The following is a 20,194-nucleotide window of genomic DNA, read 5'->3' as shown; positions in this document are numbered from 1 at the left end:
GCTTTCATGAGTGTTGAATGTGTATCCAGGCAAAATGAAGTCTTTGACAACTTCAATCTTTTCTTCATATTTTCATGATGTTTTTTATTAGTCCACTTGTGAGGATTTTTCTTTCTTTATATTGAAGTGCAATCCATACTGGAGGCTGTAGTCGTTGATCTTCATCAGTAAGTATGTCAAGTTGCTTTCAGTAAACAAGTTTGTGTCATCTGCACATCACATGTTGTTAGTGACTCTTCCTCCAATGCCAATGCCACATTCTTCCAAATATAATCTAGTTTATGGTATTATTTGCTCAGATACAGAATGATTAAGTATGATGAAAGGATACAATCATGACTCACCTTTTCTTATTTTAAACCATTCAGTGTCCCTTTGTTCTGTTCTAATAACTGCCTCTTGGTCTATGTACAGGTTCCTCATGAACACAATTAAGTGTTCTAGACTACCCATTGTTTCCAGTGTTTTAATGATCCACACAGTTTGTTATGATCCACACAGTTGAAAGCCTTTGCATAGCCAATAAAGCACAAATAAACAACTTTCTGATATTGTCTGCATTCAACCAAGACCCATTTGATGTCAGCAATGATATACCTGGTTCCACATCCTCTTCTGAATCTAACTTGAATTTCTTGCAGTTCTGTGTTGATGTACTGCTACAACTATTTTTGAATAATTTTCAGCAAAATGTTCCTTTCATGTTATATGCAAGATTATTCACTCTGTAGCCACTGGGAAAATTCTAAGAATGCAGTTATTTTGCATTGATTTCCCTCTGAAAAATAGCAGCCAGTTCTCAGCTTACAAACCCTAGGTGTTCTTTGTATTGCATATCCAAAGCCATTTGACTGGTGACATTCCATAATGAAATTCAAACACATTTCCAAACTCAGCAAATATTCACTATGCCATATTTGGGGAGTAGGGAAGGAAGGAAACCCAAAGAAAGGAACAAAGAAGACATAGCTAATGCCTTAAGGCATTTAAAAACATCAATCATTATTTTGCAGCCATGGAAATCTGTTATTCAAAAACTAACAGTGATCCTTATTTTCTCTTCACCAGGTTTTGAAAATATAAATGTCTCCACACATGCTCTAGAAAGTAAAAAGCCAATGGAAGCCTGTCGGGATGAATGGAATTACAACAAGGAAATGTCACTTTATGCTTTGGAAGACATATACAGTCACAAATGCCATACACATACACCAGTGATTAAACCAGAAGTGTTTCTAGAAAAAGCAGCAGAAGAAACCTACTTGAGGAGTCTAGATCCCTCCGCCAAACCATCCCAGTGGAAAGGTGAAGCTGTAAGTTATTCTAAACCAACTACCAATTATAACTGCTGTTCAGAAATGATTCAAGGTCAGGTGGAAAGATCACAGGCACATCATCCTCCAGGTGATGCTAATTTCACCAGGTTGGTTAAGAGAGATAAGTCTTCTGTGTTTGACACCATCACTGAACATGCCAAAAATTTAGAGCCAAGAGTGCCTGCAGGCAGAAGAAAATCTCTTCCTCCCATCCAAGATGGAGAAGCCACAACTGGCGAGTACGCTATGAATTTAGCAGAGTCTGTGCTGCAAGATGCATTTATTAGGTTGTCTCAGTCTCAGCCTGCACTGCCTCAGGAACCCACAGTCGGCCTTTCTGTCAGAAGTGCCATGCTTCCCAGTGGCTGTTCCACCATGAAAGACACAGCAGTCCCCAAAATCATCATTGTGCAGAGTCCAGATGGCAGCGATGCTGCTGCTGAGCCAGCCGTCTGCTCATGGCCAGAGTCCGAAGTCTCCCATGAAACTCCACACGTCCATTCTGGGAAGAATTCCAGCAAACACTCCCAGAGTGCTCTGGAAGTCGTGCTAGCTTGTGCAGCCACTGTGATTGGAACCATTTCCAGTCCACAGGCCACAGAAAGACTCAAAATGGAACAAGAATCCTTGATGTCGGGCAGCCTGCTGGGCAGCAATGAGGCACTGCTGACTCAAGACTCACAAGCACTGAAGGAGCCTTCCCTCAGTGAATACTCCTTCCCCTCTGCTTTATGTGGAATGACTCAGGTAGCAAGTGCTGTTGCTGTCTGTGGCCTGGGGGAAGTGCAAGAGGCCAAGTGCCCTATGGGGACAAGCAGCCTCTTGTCTGCAGCAGTGCCCGCACTTGGGGAAGTGACAGTGGACAGAAGCATGGACATGGGGAATGAAGTTGTTGCGGAGGCTCTCTTCAAGGAGGCCACACTGGTTCTAATGAGGCCCAACTCCTACAGCAGCATTAAGGACCTCATGGAATCCATGAATGAGAGAATCATCGAAACTGCTGCAAGGCCTCAGACCCAATGCTCAGACCACGTCCTCAAGAATGAGTTGGCACAGAGCCTGGCCAATGTGATCCTGAAGCATTCCATGGATGAAGTTCACCAGAAAAGTAAAATACTAGAACCCAACGATGATAGCCATTCATCTGATAATTTGGACAGGTTAATGGAAAGAACAAACCAACTGCTCTTCAATGTAATCTGTCTCACATTCAAGAAGATGAGCAGTCTTGTACAGCTCAGTGAAGGTCCCACTGTCCTCTGTAAGGAGACCATCAGATGGAAGGAACCAGAAATAGGCTGCCAGCTAACTGCGCAGGCTGCTGGTCAAGAGTGGCCAAAAGCTACTGAATATGCCAGCAGTCATTCAACTGACTACCCACCTAACACTGGTCTTGGCATGAAGGAAACTGTAGACGACATGAATCCAAAACAAGATAACAAGGGCAGAGTGAATCTTGGCCTCTACAAGAATTCCAGCATGCAATCTGAAGGCTCAAATAGTCAGGGTGTACACATTTCCTCAACAGTGAAAACATCCCCCAAAGAGATGCATCTGAAAGGTGCCATGGGAGACATTACAAAACTCCATCATCAGATGTCCAGCCTCAGTGAGAATGAATGCAGAACCTCTGCAGAGGGAGAAAGGGCATCTGCAGTCCACAGATACAGCAAGGGGTCTCTGGATGCTGAGGACAATGTCAACCCAAACACCCAAGAAAAACACAATGGTGACACACCTCTCCACAATGAAGTTCAGGTCAACCTATCATTGTTAGGGAGTGACTTGCTGCTTCCCGCTCAGTCCATGATACAAACAAAGCAGGCAGACGTATACTGCATTGCAGACTTCGCAGAAGAATTAGCAGAGACGGTTGTCTCCATGGCAACTGAAATCGCAGCGATTTGCCTTGACAACTCCAATGGAAAACAACCATGGTTTTGTGCATGGAAAAGAGGGAATGAGTTTCTGATTACACCAAACTTATCCTGCCGCACCTTGAAGAGAAAAAAGGAGAGCCAGAGCAGCGGGACCACAGTCAGAAAACACAAGCCACCACGGCTCAGTGAGATCAAGAGGAAGACGGATGAGCACCCTGAACTGAAAGAGAAATTGATGAACAGGGTTGTGGATGAGTCTATGAACGTCGAGGATGTCCCAGATTCTGTCAATATCTTTGCAAATGAAGTGGCGGCCAAGATCATGAACTTGACAGAGTTCTCCATGGTAGACGGTGTCTGGCAAGCCCAGAGCTACTCTCGAAATCGATTACTGGGTGATAGGTGGAACCGCCTGAAGGCCTCCAGCTGTGAAAGCATTCCAGAGGAAGATGCTGACACCAGAGCCTATGTAAATAGCCTGGGTTTGGTGAGTACCTTAAGTCAGCCGGTGAGCAGGGCCAGCTCTGTCTCCAAACAATCCAGCTGTGAGAGCATCACTGATGAGTTTTCTAGGTTCATGGTGAACCAGATGGAAAAGGAAGGGAGAGGCTTTGAGTTACTGCTGGACTACTATGCTGGCAAGAACGCCAGCAGCATTTTGACCTCAGCTATGCAACAGGCATGCCGGAAAAATGACCACCTGAGTGTGAGACCCAGCTGTCCCTCCAAGCAGTCCAGCACAGAGAGCATAACTGAGGAGTTCTACAGGTACATGCTGAAGGACATTGAAAGGGAAAGTAAAGAGAACCCTGCAGCCAGAAGAAGCAGCCAGGATTGGACTGCTAGTCTCCTTCCTCCTCTCTCTCGAGCTCCATTTTGTCATAGACAGTCATCCATGCCAGACAGCAGATCGCCATGCACCAGATTAACAGTGAATACACCTGTCAAAGCCAACTCCTTAGATGGCTTTGCACAAAACAGCCAGCAAGATTTCTTAAGCGTCCAGCCAGTCAGCAGTGCTTCCTCCTCGGGTCTCTGCAAATCGGACTCTTGTTTATATCGTAGAGGTGGGACAGACCACATCACAAACATGCTAATTCACGAAACGTGGGCCAGCTCCATTGAAGCCCTCATGAGGAAGAACAAAATCATTGTTGATGAAGTCCAGGCAGCTGATATTAAGCCTACTTCCAGTGGCTCTCCCACTCAAGAGGACGAGTGTACCAGCAGAGGAGCTTCGAGCAGAGTGAAAAGTGGGCCATCGCTGCTCATCCAGGGGTCTGTGGACTACCCGAGGAAAGACTTCAGCAAACATTCCTCCATGTCATCTGCAAGCAAAGCTGCTTCCCTTACAACCAACAACAGCATAGATTCTACAAAGGAACTTTCCGTGTGCCATGAGGCTCTCTCTCCAAACCATACCCAGCGATCCCTTTGCTCAAGGGAAGTGCCTCTAATTCAGATTGAAACAGATCAAAGAGAAGAGTGTGTTGGAGGACAACCTGAAGATGTCCTTTCCCAAAGCAGCCTCCATGAGGAAGCTGAGGAAAATTCCAGTGAAGAAAAACATCCAGACGTGATGAGGGACAGAGACCTAGAAGGGAGTATCTGCCAGAACCATAGGTGAGTAAATCGTCTCTTCTAAATAGGAGGCCAGGGACTTGGACTTGCATCTTAACTCAGGTTTATTATATAATCTTAGACTTAACTCTTTGCCTTCAAGTCCATTCTGACTCCCAGCAACTGTAAGACAAACTACAGCTGCCACATAGGGTTCCTAAGGCTGACAATCTTCATAAAAGAAGATTGTCACATCTTTTTCCCACAGAGTGCAGGGTGGGTTCAAACCGCTAACCATTCAGTCAACAGCCCAATGATTAACCCACTGCAGTACCAGGCTACTACTTAGACCTGGAGGGACTTCATGGATGCAAGACCTGAAGTCCTGAGACAAACTATGGCTTCCCTGGGTCTATATGCTCTTGTAATGGAAAGTTGGAAGTGTTTGTTGGTTTGTTTTTTAATTCCCAAAGAAATTGAATTCATGCATATAACAGCAAAAATAAAGTATCATTTTATCCAGAGAAATGCCATTTTCTGTAGTTGGCTACCTTTGAAAATGCATTCATGGTGGCTTTCAAGTTAAAAAATTGAAAAGCTATGCCAATGTATAGGTTTGAAAACAGTTCAATTTAAATACATTTTAATACTGAGAGCTGACATTAGATCATCTGCCATAATTTTCACATTTTTCACTTGTGTCTGCTCTAGAGATCTTTTCAAAGATACCATATTCTACAAATGCTGGCCGTTTCCATGCATGACGCAAGCATGACCCCGTGATTGCTAAGGAACACAGTGGTATTGTTGTTTGAGGAGTTCTTTTGCAGAGTGTTGTTGTATAGATGATGCTGCTCACTCAATCGCTCCTGGTGTCACCTAGACTCAATTTCTGACCTCTCTTACTGTCGTTTTGACTTCCTGTTTGTTGTTCAGTGCTGTTGAGTCATTTCCAACTCATGGTGACCCTCTATAAGATTCCCAAGGTGATTTAAAACTGCTGAGCTTGCAGTTAGCCCAGTATTTATCCTATACCACCACACACCAGGTCTCTTATTCTTCTATGTTGTCATTGTTGTTAAGTGCTATCGAGTTGGTTTTGACTCAGAGTGACCTTGTATAGGGTTTCTGAGGGGCAGCCGGTAGGTTTGAACCATTGGCCTTGCAGTTAGCAGTTTAATACCCTTTGTAATATGGAGTCCTGGTGTGACACTGTAGGATGAGCACTGGACTGCTAACCTCAAGGCGGGTGGTTCAAATCCACCAGCCACTCCTTAGAAGCTCTCCGTATACAGACTCACAGTGAATCAGAACGACATTTAACAACAACAGCCCTTTGTAAACACTCACTATATGTTTACTTTGTTGTTATTGTCACTATTGTTGCTTCAGGTTAGGATGTATGTTGTTATTTTCACTGTTATTAAGTGCTGTCAATCCAGTTCTAACTCATAGGGACCCTGTATAGGGTTTCCAAGGAGCAACTGATTGATTTGAACCATCAACCTTACGGTTAACAATCCAGTGCTTAGGATGTATGGTTGTCTTTTTTTCCAAGTCTTGGTGGTACAATGTGCTAAGCATTGGTCTGCTAACCGAGGTGGGCGGTTCAAGCCCATCAGGCACTCCACTGGAGAAAGACAAGGCTATGGCCTCCCAGAACTATACACCATCTCAGAACTCTTAAGAAGGAGTTCTCCTCTGTCCTACAGGGCAGCCATGAGTCACAATCAACTCACTGATGGTGGGTTTTGTTTTTGTTTTTATTTTAATTTTGTTTTTGTCCCAAGAGAAACCTGTTAGAAATTGTGTGAAAACAAGAGAATGCCCAAAATTTGTAAGGGGAAATCGTAGTCAGGTTTATATTATTGTTGTGAAGTGCCACCTAGTCAGTTCCGACCCATAACAATCCTGTATAGGTTTTCCAAGGAGCGACTGGAGAGCTTGAACCACTGACTTTATGGTTCAAACCAATTTCTCAGTCCAGCGCATTAACCCACAACACTACACATTCCCTAAACTCAGAGTTGTTGTTATGGACCTGATGTGTCGAAATAGCTAAATATAAACTGCAAAACCCTGTAAATCAGTTTCTACTCACTCAAGAGGGGAGCAATTGACAAAGGTCCTCTGTTCTAATTGGGGATGGAGAAGTAGCAGATCCTAAAGACATGTTCAGGCTACTCTCTGAGGATACATATGAGGAAGAATTTCATAATTCTTACTAGAAGTTCCTTAGAGACTTAACATATTAAAGAAAGGATCACTTGTCTTACTGTTTTTATTTGATGAAGAGTTGTTGTTGTTGTTAAGTACAGTTGAGTCAGATCTGACCCTCAACAATCTATATAGGGTTTCCAATTTTCCAGCACTATATCTGACAATGTTTTGCTGCTATTCAAAAGGTTTTCAGTGGCTAAACATTCAGAAGTATTTCACCTCTTTTTCTTCAGATTCTTAGTCTAGAAGCTCTGTTGAAACCTGTCCTCCCTGGGGACCCTGCCTACATTATAAATACTGGTAGCATAGCTTCCAACATCATAGCAACACACAAGTCACCACAGTAGGACAAACTGACAGATGAGTGGTGACCCGTACAGATTACAGACTACAGGGCAGTTGTACTTTGTCTTATAGAACTATTATGAGCTGGAATTGACTGATGGTAACATAAGGGAACAATACAACTATGCATCAGATTGATCTTATTGACATTTATAGACCTCCTCACACAACAGCAGCTGACATACAGCACAATGCATTTCAAGTGTTCTGGAAACAATCACCAAGCTGGATGATATCTGAGCCATAAAACAAGTCTTAGTAAATTTAAAAGAATTGAAATCATAAAGAGTATGTTCTTTGATCACATAGAACTAAATTAAAAATCAATAACAAGGAGCTCTGGTAGCGTAGTGGTTACGAATCGGGCTGCGAACCTTAAGGTCAGTGGTTCGAAACTACCAGCCGCTCCGGGGGAGAAAGATGAGGCTTTCTACTCCCGTAAGGATTTACACCATCGGAAACCCTGTACAGGGTCGCTATGGGTCGGAACCGACTCGACGGCACTTAACAACAACAACAACAACAACAATAAGATATCTGGAAAATCTGAACATATTCGAGTTAAGGACACAATTCAAAAACTTAATAATTTTACAAAATGAACCAGAAGAACACACTTTAAAATGTCCCCTTGGTCATAGAATACATCACAATAAATTACAAAACAACATTAAAATTTCTGGACCACAATTTTAACATTACTTAGAAATGTATACCTTTAAATATTTCTAATTTGAAAAGAAAAATGCTCTGGCACCAACATCCTAACATTTCACCTTAAGACACTAGAAAGGATGAACAAATTAAACTCAAAAGTAATATCAAGAAAACAATAATAAAAATAAGAACAGAAAACAATTTTTATGAGAATGGAAAATAATACAGGAAATCAGAGATATTAAAATGTTTTTAGTTCAAATACTGGTGAATAAGTAGACACATGTGTATGCGAAGTCTAAGTACAAAGGACTGCCAGAAGAAAGAACAAATCTGTGTTGGAAGAAATACATCCACATTGTTTCTTAGAAACAAGTACTTCAGACACATCATCATGGAAGACCATCTCTGAAGAAGGGCATCGTGCTTGGTGAGATAGAAGGTCAGCAAAGAAAGAATACTGTCAATGAGATGGATTGACACTCTCACTGAGATGAAGTGGCTCCAATGGGTTTCAGTAGCAATGATTGTGAGGGTCTTGCAGGACCAGGCAGTATTGAATTCACTATGAGTCGGAATGCACTCGATGGCACCTACCAACAACAACCTCTCTCAGAGAACTTGTACAGTAACTAAACAACTGCAGAAACCCGTTGAAAAGAGGACTTTTACTGTAATTACACAATTATTTTTACTGTTGCTTTCTACTTGTAACAAGTGATTCCTGTTTTTCATTTACAGTTGTGTCTTAAAATTTCTTTTTTTAAAGGCATATTTGACCTATTTAAATATTTTTTAAGTAAATCATAGGGCTATGGCAAAAATCACAAAAGTGCTTTGAAAATTAGTGAATTTGGGTCAGGATCTTTGAACTGGCTGGATGATCCTGGTACCCTCTGCCAGTTCAGATATCCTGCCATTGTACTTGATGAGATACCTGGTCCTCTAAGGTTCTGCATGAACTGCAAGATCAGAAGGGGGGCACGCCATCTGCATTTATCTGCATACCACACCAGCACATCATTCATAAATCAATGAACAAAGTTATAAATTTTGCCAAAAGAAAATGAAAACTAGTGCTTTTGAAACTCATTCCTTCAGAATATCCTGTGACATGTGACATGAAGTTTACTGTAAATAGAGCATAAAATTGAGAGATGATAAAATAGACTGACTGACAGAGTCCTTGTCTAACCTGAATGAATGTTCAGGGGAATCACTGAGATTAAATGCTTTTTTTTTTGAGCTATAAATACCCTAGGATGATTTTTTTTCCCCCCAATAACAACTCATTTAGAATTAGTTTAGGAAATTACAAACAAATGATTTAGGATTCCCTTCCTTTGTGCTCACATGTCACCCGTTTACATTTTGTGAAGAATATGTGTATTGGTTCCAGTTGTCATCAGTGAATTTTCTTTCATTTGAATTGAATTAAATGCCACCTCTTTGGCTGGACTCTTTCTTCCCATACCACCCTGCTCAACTTGGGGAAACCTTAGCATTCTTTAAAGAAAAGACAAGCTTATTTGATTGCTCCTTTCACCACCATGCTAACCCCCATATCAGACCAGCCCAGAGTGCTGTGAGAAAGAATCTTGGAGAAGAGGGACCAGAGTGGAAAGAAACCTTTTGTAAAATCTCCCAGGTAACAAGTTCACACATCAAAAGTAAGAGTTTGTAATCCTGCTACAAAAGGTATGTTTTTGAAACCCTACAGTACAACTCATAAAAAAAAATAATAATAATTAAAATATAATCAGTGCTTTCACCAAGTGTTAGCAGCAGATCATGCTAGAAATTGCCACACCTCAACACCGTACCTATCCAGAATGCTGTTAGCTTACAAATAGCATCCCTTCTCCTCCCTTCACAGTTTTGCACTTGGATCTAATTCTTTTTGAAAAGTATACATTTTAACAACCACAGATTCATATACAGACTTTTTGATATGTGCATAACTCTGTTCCTAGTATAGATATTTTTTTTAAAAAACTAGAAAATTCTTAATAATGTTAGGTTGTTGTTGTTGTTGTTAAGTGCCATCAAGTTGGTTCCAATTCATAGTGACCCAGTATAGGATTTCCAAGGAGCAGCTGGTCAATTTGCACCACCGACCTCTTGGTTCACAGTCCAGTGCTTATACTTGTGAGGTAGACATTTTTATTTTGCCTGTTGTTGTTATTAAGTGCCTTCAAGTTGATTCCATGTATAGGGTTTCCAAGGAGCAACTAGTGGGTTTGAACTGCTGACCTTGAGATAAGCAGCCCAGTGCTTATTGTACAGCAACACACCAGGACATAGATAAGGTTATTAACTTGCTCAAGTTGAACAAGTAACAGGTGGCTAATTTTCAAAAGTAGATCAGCAGGCTTTCCTAATAGTTTGTCTTAGCCTGGAAGCTCCTTTGAAACCTGTCCACACTGGGTAACCCTGCTACCAGCATCACAAAAAACATGCAAGTCACCACAGTACAACACACTGACAGACAGGTGAAGGCAACATTAACCCTCTCACTGAGCCGACTCCAACTCATAGTGACCTTATAGAACAGTGTAGAATTGCTCCTTAGGGTTTCTGAGACTATAAATCTTTACGAGAGCAGACAGCCTCATCTTTCTTCTGCAGAGCAGCTGGTGAGCTTGAACCTCTGACCTTACAGCTCAATGTTTATACTATATCCTCACCAGGACTTCTTGATAAGTAGTGGGAGAAGAAGCGAAATTGGAATAATTTCAGCGGGCACAAGAGCAGGGGTAAGTGACTATTTGAGAGATGATTTAGAGATGGGACTAAAAGAACAGACACTAATGGAAGGCAAAGAGTAAGAGCGAGAAATCAGAAGACTGCAAGATGTTTTTAACTCAGAAACTCAAGAAGATAGTGAGAAGGTCAATAGAAACAGGGACACAGGAAAAAGGGGGGTGGGGACAAATCCATTTCATTTACAGTATATTGACTTTGAGATCCTACTGAGACATAATGGAGATGTTAAGAACATTTGATGAAAAAGGAGACTCAGAATCAGAAGGGGTCCTGGCTGAATTTAGATTTGGAAGCTGTTCTCAGAAGCAGGAGCATAGGCAAGATTGCATAGGACACAGGGTGGAAAGGAGGGTAGAGAATCCGTCAGAATTGGCTAGAGTGACAGGCACAAAAGAAACAGAACCAGGTTCCAGGTAAGGAACAGCCAGCGAGGTAGAAACTTATGGGAGGCTGGGAAGGAGATGCTTCAAAGAGAAAGCCCGTATGATCAATAGAGAGCTTGTTGTTGTCAGGTGCCATCGAGTCGGAACCGACTCATAGCGACCCCATGCACAGCAGAATGAAACAATGTCCGATCCTGGACCAACCTCACTACCACTGCCACACTTGAGTCCATCAATGATGCCACCTGGCCGATCCATCTCGTTAAGGGTCTTCCTCTTTTTCTCTGACCCTCCACCTTACCCAGCATGACATCCTTCTCCAACGATTGTTCCCTCTTGACAATGTGTCCAAAGTAGGAGAGACGAAGCTTAGCCACCTTGGTCTCCAGTGGAGAGCTACTTGATATAAAAAGCGAATCCAAAAAAGTGATGCTTCTATAAATTAGGAGTTTCAGAGGATGGGAATGGTGAAATGTGTCTTCAAGTGCATATATCCCTAGAGACATTTACCAAACAGACCTCAGAGGTATTATGAGTTCAATTCCAGATCCCCATGATAAAGCAAATATGGCAATAAAAGAAGTTACGTGAATTTTTTGGTTACCTAGTCCTGGTGTGGCACTGTGGGCTAATTCATCAGACTGCAAAGTCATTTGAACTGCAAGGTCAGTAGTTCAAGCTCACCAGCTACTCCTTGGAAACCCTATACAGGGTCGCTATGGGTTGGAATCGACTCGACAACACTTAAAACAACAACAACAATGCATAGAAAAGTTATGTTTATACTACAATATAGTCTATTAGGGTCATTCATGTGGCACTATAAGATAAGCACTGGACTGCTAACACTAGGTCAGTGGTTCAAACCCACCAGCTGCTCCTTAGAAATCTTCTACAGGGTTGCTATTAATGGAACTGACTCCATAGCACTTAACAACAGTATCAACAACATAGTCTATTAAGTGCACAAGAGCATTATGAGAAAGTCTGAAATATTGTGAGAATAACCAAAAGGTGACACAGAGACACAAAGTAAACACATGTTGTTGACAAAATGGCGGCAGTAGACTTGCTCAACAGAGTTGCCACACACCTCCAACTTGTAAACAAAAAAATACAACATCTGTAATGCATAATAAAATAAAGTATGCCTGAATAGGGAAAATAACTTGGGAAACAACAAGCTAGAATGAATTTGTTATATAGTTAATGACTTGGATTTTCCCTCCAAGCACAGTCAATGTAGCATGTGCATTAGAAACGCTGAAGGATTGATCCACATGCTGATGTCTGGACCTCACCCCAAAAAGACTGAATCGCAATCTCTGGGGTGGATGCTTCAGGTATCTTTATTTTGAACACCACCATCTCCCAAGAATTCATATGTATACAGACCAAGGGGATTATTTCAATGTGTTTTCAAATGAATAGAGAGGGTTAGTGGAACAGGATTAATTGAAAGGAAGAGATAGCTGATGGAAAGTAATCCTACAAAGGTAAGGTAGGGTCTAGGGCACAAGCAGAAGGATTAGCCTTAAAAGACAAACTCGACCTATGTCCAACAACATCCTGCTACAACAACAACATGGTGGAGACCCAGACAACAGAGATGCCAGTTTGGCCCCATGAAAAGTTCATTTCGGTACTTCCACTCTCGGTAATAACATTTTACCATCTGCAGTGAAAGCCATGATGCCACGGACACACCAGAGGCTGAAGTCTCGACAGAAGCCAGAGACCCCGATGAGTTTCCCAGCCCTCCTAGCAGCAGTGAGGAAAGCACTGGCAGCTGGTCCCAGCTGGCCAATGAGGAGGACAACCCTGACGACACTAGTAGCTTTCTACAACTCAGTGAGCGATCCATGAGGTACCCACCTGTTCTTCATTTGACTTCCAGGAGAATCAGGTCTCAACAGTTTCCAAAAATGCATTTTGTTGGTTCTCCGCAAAAGGACCCTAATAGAGCCAGAACGAAAGCTTCTGCCAGGTCGAGATATCTGCCTGTCATGATTTGTGCTCAATGTTATCTTACTATCCCATTACAGCTTAAGTTACTTTGGCCAACCTTAAGAGTCAGCTGTGGATGGTTCTGTGCAAGTCCCAGGTATTGCATTCAGGGATGAATGACACTGTGAATTTTTTCACAAGAGTTGCCCCTCATATGATCGATACTTTATTTCCACTTCATTTTTATATCCGATACAACACAGGCTGGGTTTCCAGGAGGCAAGTATTTCCACACTGTCTTGTGTTATTTTGTCTGATTGTTCTTACGTTTACTCTCCCTGCCCTTTGTATCCTTGCCCTGGAAAATCCAGACGAGAGTTTATAAGAGATCTGATTTGGAGGGAAGGAAGCATTCATAAAACTTGAACCAAAAAATTTGTTCTCGGTGAGGTGAAAATTATAAAATAATCTCCACATTTCTGCCCAAGGTCTAAGTTGATCCTGGACCCAGAAGGCCACAGACTTTTCAGAAAGGCCACTGGGAAAATGTGACTCCGATCCGTGTGGGTGTGCAGATCTTTGAAGTTTTCTGTCTTGCAGTTCTGTTTGTAAAGATACTTAGGTAAATTCCACAGTGTCCAACAATTTGTCTAAAATCCAAAAATGAGGAAGAATGTATAAGGTGAAGTGGTGGTGGTGGTGGTGATGTGCCGTGGAGTCGGTTCCGACTCATAGCGACCCTGTACAGGGTTTTCAGAGAGGTAAGGATAAGTCAACTCTCTAGCTATACTAGCAAAAGCATAGTGGGGTTGATTCCTTCCAGTGAAACATTTCAGTCCCCAGAATTCAATCTGTGGATATATTTGGTCCCCTATCCCATGCCCCAGGCTAGAATTTTTAATTGTGCAAGTCTAGTTGGTTACTTGTGGTACTCCTAAGAAAGACTATCCCAGACCACAATGCACCAGCACTTGCCCTTTCAAAATGTTGCTTCTAAGAGGTCTTGGGAAGTAGGGAATGTGTGAAGAAACTCAGTGGCTTTAGTGCAATTGGATGGGTTCCATTTCACAAGTACTGACCGAACTTCAAAATTGGCTCACTTCTCCCATTACAGTGCTTAAGTGCCAAATTAGTAACTCCACTGTCTGCTGATTGTACAACCTACCACTATGATGTAATCCATGATCCTTCCTTCTCAATGATACATAAAGTCTCTCAAAGATTTTAAGATTAAGGAGCTATAAAACTTTAACCCTGTCCATCTTTGTACTTGTAAATTTTAGAGCCCCATAGAAAAATAAGCCAGGTGTACATTCTGTGGAATGCCCCTCATAAAAATCCCCTCAATGTCAAAGGGAGAACGGGAGTCCACTGATTTCTATCACAAAAGAATCAGACAGATAAGCTTTCTGTTATCTCCTGACCCAGCATTTTCAGAAGTGTCTTAAAACACATGGGCTTGCTGATACAAGAACATCCACCCTCTAACTAACTACAAGGAGGAAGAAAAGAGGCATACTGCTTGTTACCCTCTTACAGTGGGTGACCAGGGGTTGCACCACTTCAGAAATGAGAAAACATCATGATTATTTCCAATATTATTGTTTGGGCTCAAACCTACTAGGCAGATGCCTTTTGTTATGTTTTCCTCTCATTTATTTCCCTCAGAAATAAATGAAGTTTTGAAATCCTAGAGTCAGGTTCTCAAACCAGTTTGTTCCAGTTTAACTCCCTGCAAAGAATTTGACTTTCCACTCTGGATATACTGAATCTCAGTCTACAGTTTAACCACATTTCCAGGTGATTCTTATGTATACGTTTTATTAACATGTATATTCTGACTCAGCATACCTGGGGGTGGAAGTGCAAATTCTCAGTAGGGGAGTGGGGGGTGGGGTGGAGAAACATAACCAGAATGAACAGGTTGAAAACCCTCCCTAAAGTCAAGACCATATTCTTCTGGGGACCAAAGGAAGGATATCTTACAATGGTGGAGCGTCGTGTTGGCAGTGTGGCCAGGTGGTGGAGACTGGCATTAATATGTAAACTTTTGCTTTGTCAGCAATGGCAACAGTAGTGCCACTAGCAGTCTTGGCATTATGGACCTGGACATTTATCAGGAAACCATGCCATCTTCTCCCATGATTAAGTAAGTAGCCGCTGAGATGTAGTGGTCATGAGACCTCTACCCCAATTTCATCTGGCAATTCATTCAGATCATTCAGGTTGTGCTCAGCCACTGATACCATCGCATCTGTGTGGCCATGGTTCCCAGAACTTGTAGTTCTTTAACACTGGAGCAAGAACTGGAGTCTAGAATCGGCCCCACCTTACCACACCTATTTGTGGGCGTCAAATCAGCTCCCTATGATGTATTTATTTCAGATAAAGTGTATTCATCTAAACAGAAGTGTATGTCATTTTACCTCATTGGACAGCCACATAGAAGCAAAAGAGCCATTGAAATTGTACCAAGCCAGCCAAGGAATATGGTATATTCAGTAGAAAATGGTATAGTCCGACGGTCTTTATTTGTAGACACTTGGGCTTATCATTACCAAATATGTCTATAGACTTTGATGGAGATGTAGTACACCCACAATATGGGGAGCTTCTAAAATACCAAGGGCATTTAGAGAAGCAAACTATATATTACATAAAATATAGTGCAGAAAGGTCTGGACTAATTCTAGGATTTGTGATTGTTCTAGAAAGTTGACTCAATTGAAATCTATGTCTGGCCATTTTGGATTAGTTAACTATTGGGTTATTTCTGAATTTTTAGTAAAATGAGAAGGAATTACAGAAGTTGCTCCCTAATCTCTGTCCTCCATCACTATTTTTATATATAGCTAAGGCATTTTCAATTCTCCACTCATTCAGTCATCGCCCAGGATTCAAAGTTAGAGTTCATCCTCTGTTGTTCCACAACCATTATGAATACAATAATGAACCAACACATTACCCTTTATTTTATTTTGTTTTCTTCTTTCAAGAAAAAAAAACAAAAGCAAAATGACTCTTCTAGGAAACTTCTGATCGTTTTCTATCTTTCTCCATGACATTCACCTAAGGCCCCACATCCTATATGCATTCAGAGAAGCCCCTCTCCCTACAGGCAGCATCTTACAGGTCCAGAATAGCAGAAACTGAACCTACCAGCTGTCATTTTCACTCCTGTCACTCATATAGAGATAGAGCAGAACATCGAGACCATGGGGAAACTGGCCAGTCTTCTGCAAGCCATTGGGTATGAATCCAAAAGTGACAACAGAGAGGCTTGTCAATGTCAGACTTCTTCCAAAATCAGGAATACAATGGAATTTATCAGTTACAGCTTACCAGTCACAGTGAGTACAAGGGAGAGCCCTCTCTCATCATTTTAAGGTCTTTGTATTCTAATTTCTAAACAGGACAAAAATACAGGACAGCCACAGGCTGGCCAAGGTGTTCACTTCCTTTCATCTGTAAAGCTATATGATTTCACTTTGGAAGGACTGCTGAACCACCTGACTCTGTGCAAGACTTTGTGATCAGTTCTTGCCACCTAAAAAAAAAATCACATATTAAATATTGCCATAGCTAATGAAATATTTCAGCTATGAGTCACTCCTTCTAAACTACTCCAACCTACTGCAACCATCTAATAAAACAAAAGGAAAAAAAATGTAACTTAATTGAGTGACATTGTGGTGTAATTTAAATTTGATGATTTGTCAGTTGTCATTTCTCTTATTCTAGAAAAAAGAACCATCTACTGATAGGAAGGCATTTTTCTTGATTAAAATGTAAGCTTATGTTGTTAACATTGTATAGAAAAGATGGATAGTCCTTTAAACATAAGTAAAGTACACGCGAAGGATAAATCCTAAAACCAGAATTAATGACCTACAAAAACCTCTCCTTGACTGTTACATCTTGAGAAAAGGCTTATGGAAGCAGAGACTGAGTAGAATAGGAGGATACATCTTGCAAGAATCTCCCCACCAATTATCCCAACTAACCCCACACATAAAGGTTATATGGCCTTTTTGAGGGAGCTTGTTAATTGCAGACCCTGTAGTCCTTAATAGTTACAATGATGTTTCCCCAGCATTACTTATGAAAACAATTAAAAAAAACAATATGGAAACAATGGAGACCCAAGTTCAAACACTTCTAGATCAATAAGACACATTGCTTCATCTTCCATTTGCAGCTTACTCTTCCTAAACATTACCAACCATATATTGTTGTTTTCTCCCCCAAGTGAATTAGTAGAAGAAAAGCAGATCCTTAAAGGACGCTCAGAACACATAAAGGGTAAGCCAAGTTCCCATAATTTTGACACACTGTTGCCTGCATTCTCTTTTTGGAAAGCATAGTAAGGCTGTGGTTGTGTCTGTGTTCAGAATGTGCCTCTGGACTACCGGTGGGAACAACCAGCCACCAGCGGAACCTGCTGGTGATCAACTTTGACCTGGAGCCAGAGTGTCCCGATGCTGAGCTCCGAGCCACTCTGCAATGGATAGCTGCCTCTGAAATTGGGATTCCCACCATCTACTTTAAGAAATCTCAGGAAAGCAGAATTGAAAAGGTATCCATTTTCTGTGTTTGGATTGTTGTTGTTAGATGCCGTGGAGTCACTTCAGACTCCTAGCAACCACATGAACATCATAATGAAACTCTGCTCTGTCCTGTGCCAGCCTCACATTTGTAATGTTTGAGCCCATTTTGGGAGCCACTGTGTCAATCTCTCTCATTGAGGGTCCTCTTTTTTGTGTTTGGATAGGACATACACAAAGCTTTGGGTTTTCATCAACACTGGGCACTCAGTCAATGTCCATTTAATCAACTTGAACTTGTATTGTTTGTTGTTGATTTGTCAATTTGAAATTGTGGCTAAAACTTGGAAACCTTCCACCTGCATAGATACAAACATCATTTCTGTTTCTTGGGCCCTTCATTTGACTCAACTGGTTTGTGGTAATGAGACATATGAACTGGGGAAATGAGAATTTTCTCAAGTCGGTTCTGGAACCAACTACTTCATAATGCTCATTTAAATCAAAGGAGGAAACAAATAATTGGAATAGCCTAGAAACCAAAGTGTGACCACTCATTTAAAATAGGCATGGTGTCCAGGGGAGGCATTTTTCTTTTTCAGAACAGATTTGCACTAGATGGGTTTTCTCATTATCATTCCACACTTACCAGAACATAAAATTGGTGAATAAATCCTTTGCCAACATCAGAATGAATATCTCTCATTCTAGTTCCATATCTCTGGCTGTGATATAATCTCAACTATTAAGAATCAGGCATTTTTAGATTGAGGCCAGGCATCTATCTGCCAAAGTCTTCAACCTCAGTTTGCCATAATATGAAAGCCATGATGTTTTTTGACCTTTTCAAACTGATCATTATGTTGATGTGTACATTTTCTACTGCTGTGCAACAAATTACAAATTACTGTATACTTAGCAGCTTAAAACAACAGCCACTGATTGTTCCACGGTGTGGTGAGACCTGGGGACTCCTGAGTCCATGGACAAGGACATAACCATGGAGGGCTAGAGCTGAGAGCGAAGCATCCAGCTGATATGAAGTGAGGAGAGATGCACAAGAATACCCAAACTTGCAGATAGTACCCATTTGAATAGCATCAATGGCTTGATAATCAAAACTCGAGTAGAGGAAGATTAAAAAAAAAAGAAAAGAAAAGAAAGAAAGAAAGAAATGTAAAGGAAACAAGGGTAAATTGCTACAGTTTGATTAACTTGATCTATACTCATGGATGTAGTAGCTCAAAATACCAACAGAAAAGGAAGGAGTCTTCATATAAAGTATCAATCCTATCCCATCTGTACGCTGGGTAGACAGGGATGGGCAACGTAGACACTGGCTACCTAAAATGAGGGGGCTATAAAGGCATGAAGTGACTGGCTTACAAGTTTTCAAGAGGGAGTTTAATTTAAGAATGTGTGGGGAAGATAGAAGATAGGTCTGGTGAAAAGATATGGGGATAAGATTCTTAAGATTCAATAGTGTGTAATTGTTATCATGTCTAATTGCGACTGTCACAACTGTAAAGGTAGAAGGTTTGTAACAAAAACAAGGGAGCAGTTAATCTTACAGTCCAGAAACAGGAACCTAAGACCATCAAGGGGAAAGAGCACAAGCAGAATGTGGGACTCTTTCCAGAGAAGCAGTGACACCAGAGATGGAGACAGAGATGAGGACATGGACAGAAGGAGCAGATGAGGACTCTGGACTCATGGAAAGAGAAGGACTGAGTGCTGGTGGCCAGGAGGCAGTCTTGCAGAATGTGCCCTTTGGTGGTGTCAATTATTATATATTCCTAAGTGCTTTTGTGTACATCTCCCCACCCTACCCCACCTCACCCAACTCCCCCTCCCCAAAGGGGGGGGGGAAACTGAGGGAATTGAATCAAATACTGTTGAATGATGATGCACAGAGAAGATTGTAATTATTGCAATGAAACGATAGTGTAAAGCCAATGTTATCCCATGTAAACTATCACTCAGTTCACAATAAAACAAACAAACAAAACAGTTAGTTATCCTGTAAGCCAGGAGTTCAGGCAGGTTCTTCTGGGCTCTCTTCGCACAAGGCAGAAATTAAGGTAGCTCATATCTGGAAGATCTGGGGAAGAATCTGTTTCCAAGCTCATTTAGGTTGTTGTCCTACTTCAGATTACTGGGTTCCTTCTGGGGCCTTGGTTTCTTTTTGGAATTCTGACTCTTGTAACAACTGTCTCCAAACTGATGTTTGAGACCCACCTTGCTTAAAAACATCCTGAATAAGAGATTTTGAGGTGGATATATATATTTATATATATATATTGCTCTTCAACACTTTAAAAAGGTCATATGCATCAGATTTGCCTAATGCAATACGTCCTTTGATTTCTTGACTGCTGCTTCTGTGAGTGTTGATAGTTGATCCAAGAAGAATTGACAACTTCAATCTTTTATCCGTTGATGAGAATGTTGTTTATTGGTCCAATTGTGAGGATTTTTGTTTTCTTTACATTGGGATGTAATCCCTACCAAAGGCTGTGCTCTTTGATCTTCATCAGTAAATGTTTTAAGTCCTCTTCACTTTCAGCAAGCAAGGT

At 41.4% G+C, this 20,194-nt stretch overlaps 1 protein-coding gene across 1 annotated transcript in view; it reads left to right on the top strand.

Moving 5' to 3' along the window:
- The window catches only part of SPHKAP (SPHK1 interactor, AKAP domain containing), a 136,011-nt gene that overhangs the window by 108,527 nt on the left and 7,290 nt on the right, over positions 1-20,194 (top strand). The window contains exons 6-10 of the mRNA XM_006861933.1: positions 1,069-4,819; positions 12,809-12,994; positions 15,137-15,223; positions 17,324-17,376; positions 17,466-17,650. Of these exons, the coding sequence (XP_006861995.1) occupies positions 1,069-4,819; positions 12,809-12,994; positions 15,137-15,223; positions 17,324-17,376; positions 17,466-17,650 (4,262 nt within the window). The remainder of the gene's footprint in view (positions 1-1,068; positions 4,820-12,808; positions 12,995-15,136; positions 15,224-17,323; positions 17,377-17,465; positions 17,651-20,194) is intronic.

Source organism: Chrysochloris asiatica, unplaced genomic scaffold (assembly GCF_000296735.1).
Source record: "Chrysochloris asiatica unplaced genomic scaffold, ChrAsi1.0 scaffold00044, whole genome shotgun sequence".
NCBI classification, from domain to species: domain Eukaryota; kingdom Metazoa; phylum Chordata; class Mammalia; order Afrosoricida; family Chrysochloridae; genus Chrysochloris; species Chrysochloris asiatica.
The sequence above is the reverse complement of the archived record's forward strand: the minus strand, read 5'-3'. Positions and strand labels throughout refer to the sequence as shown.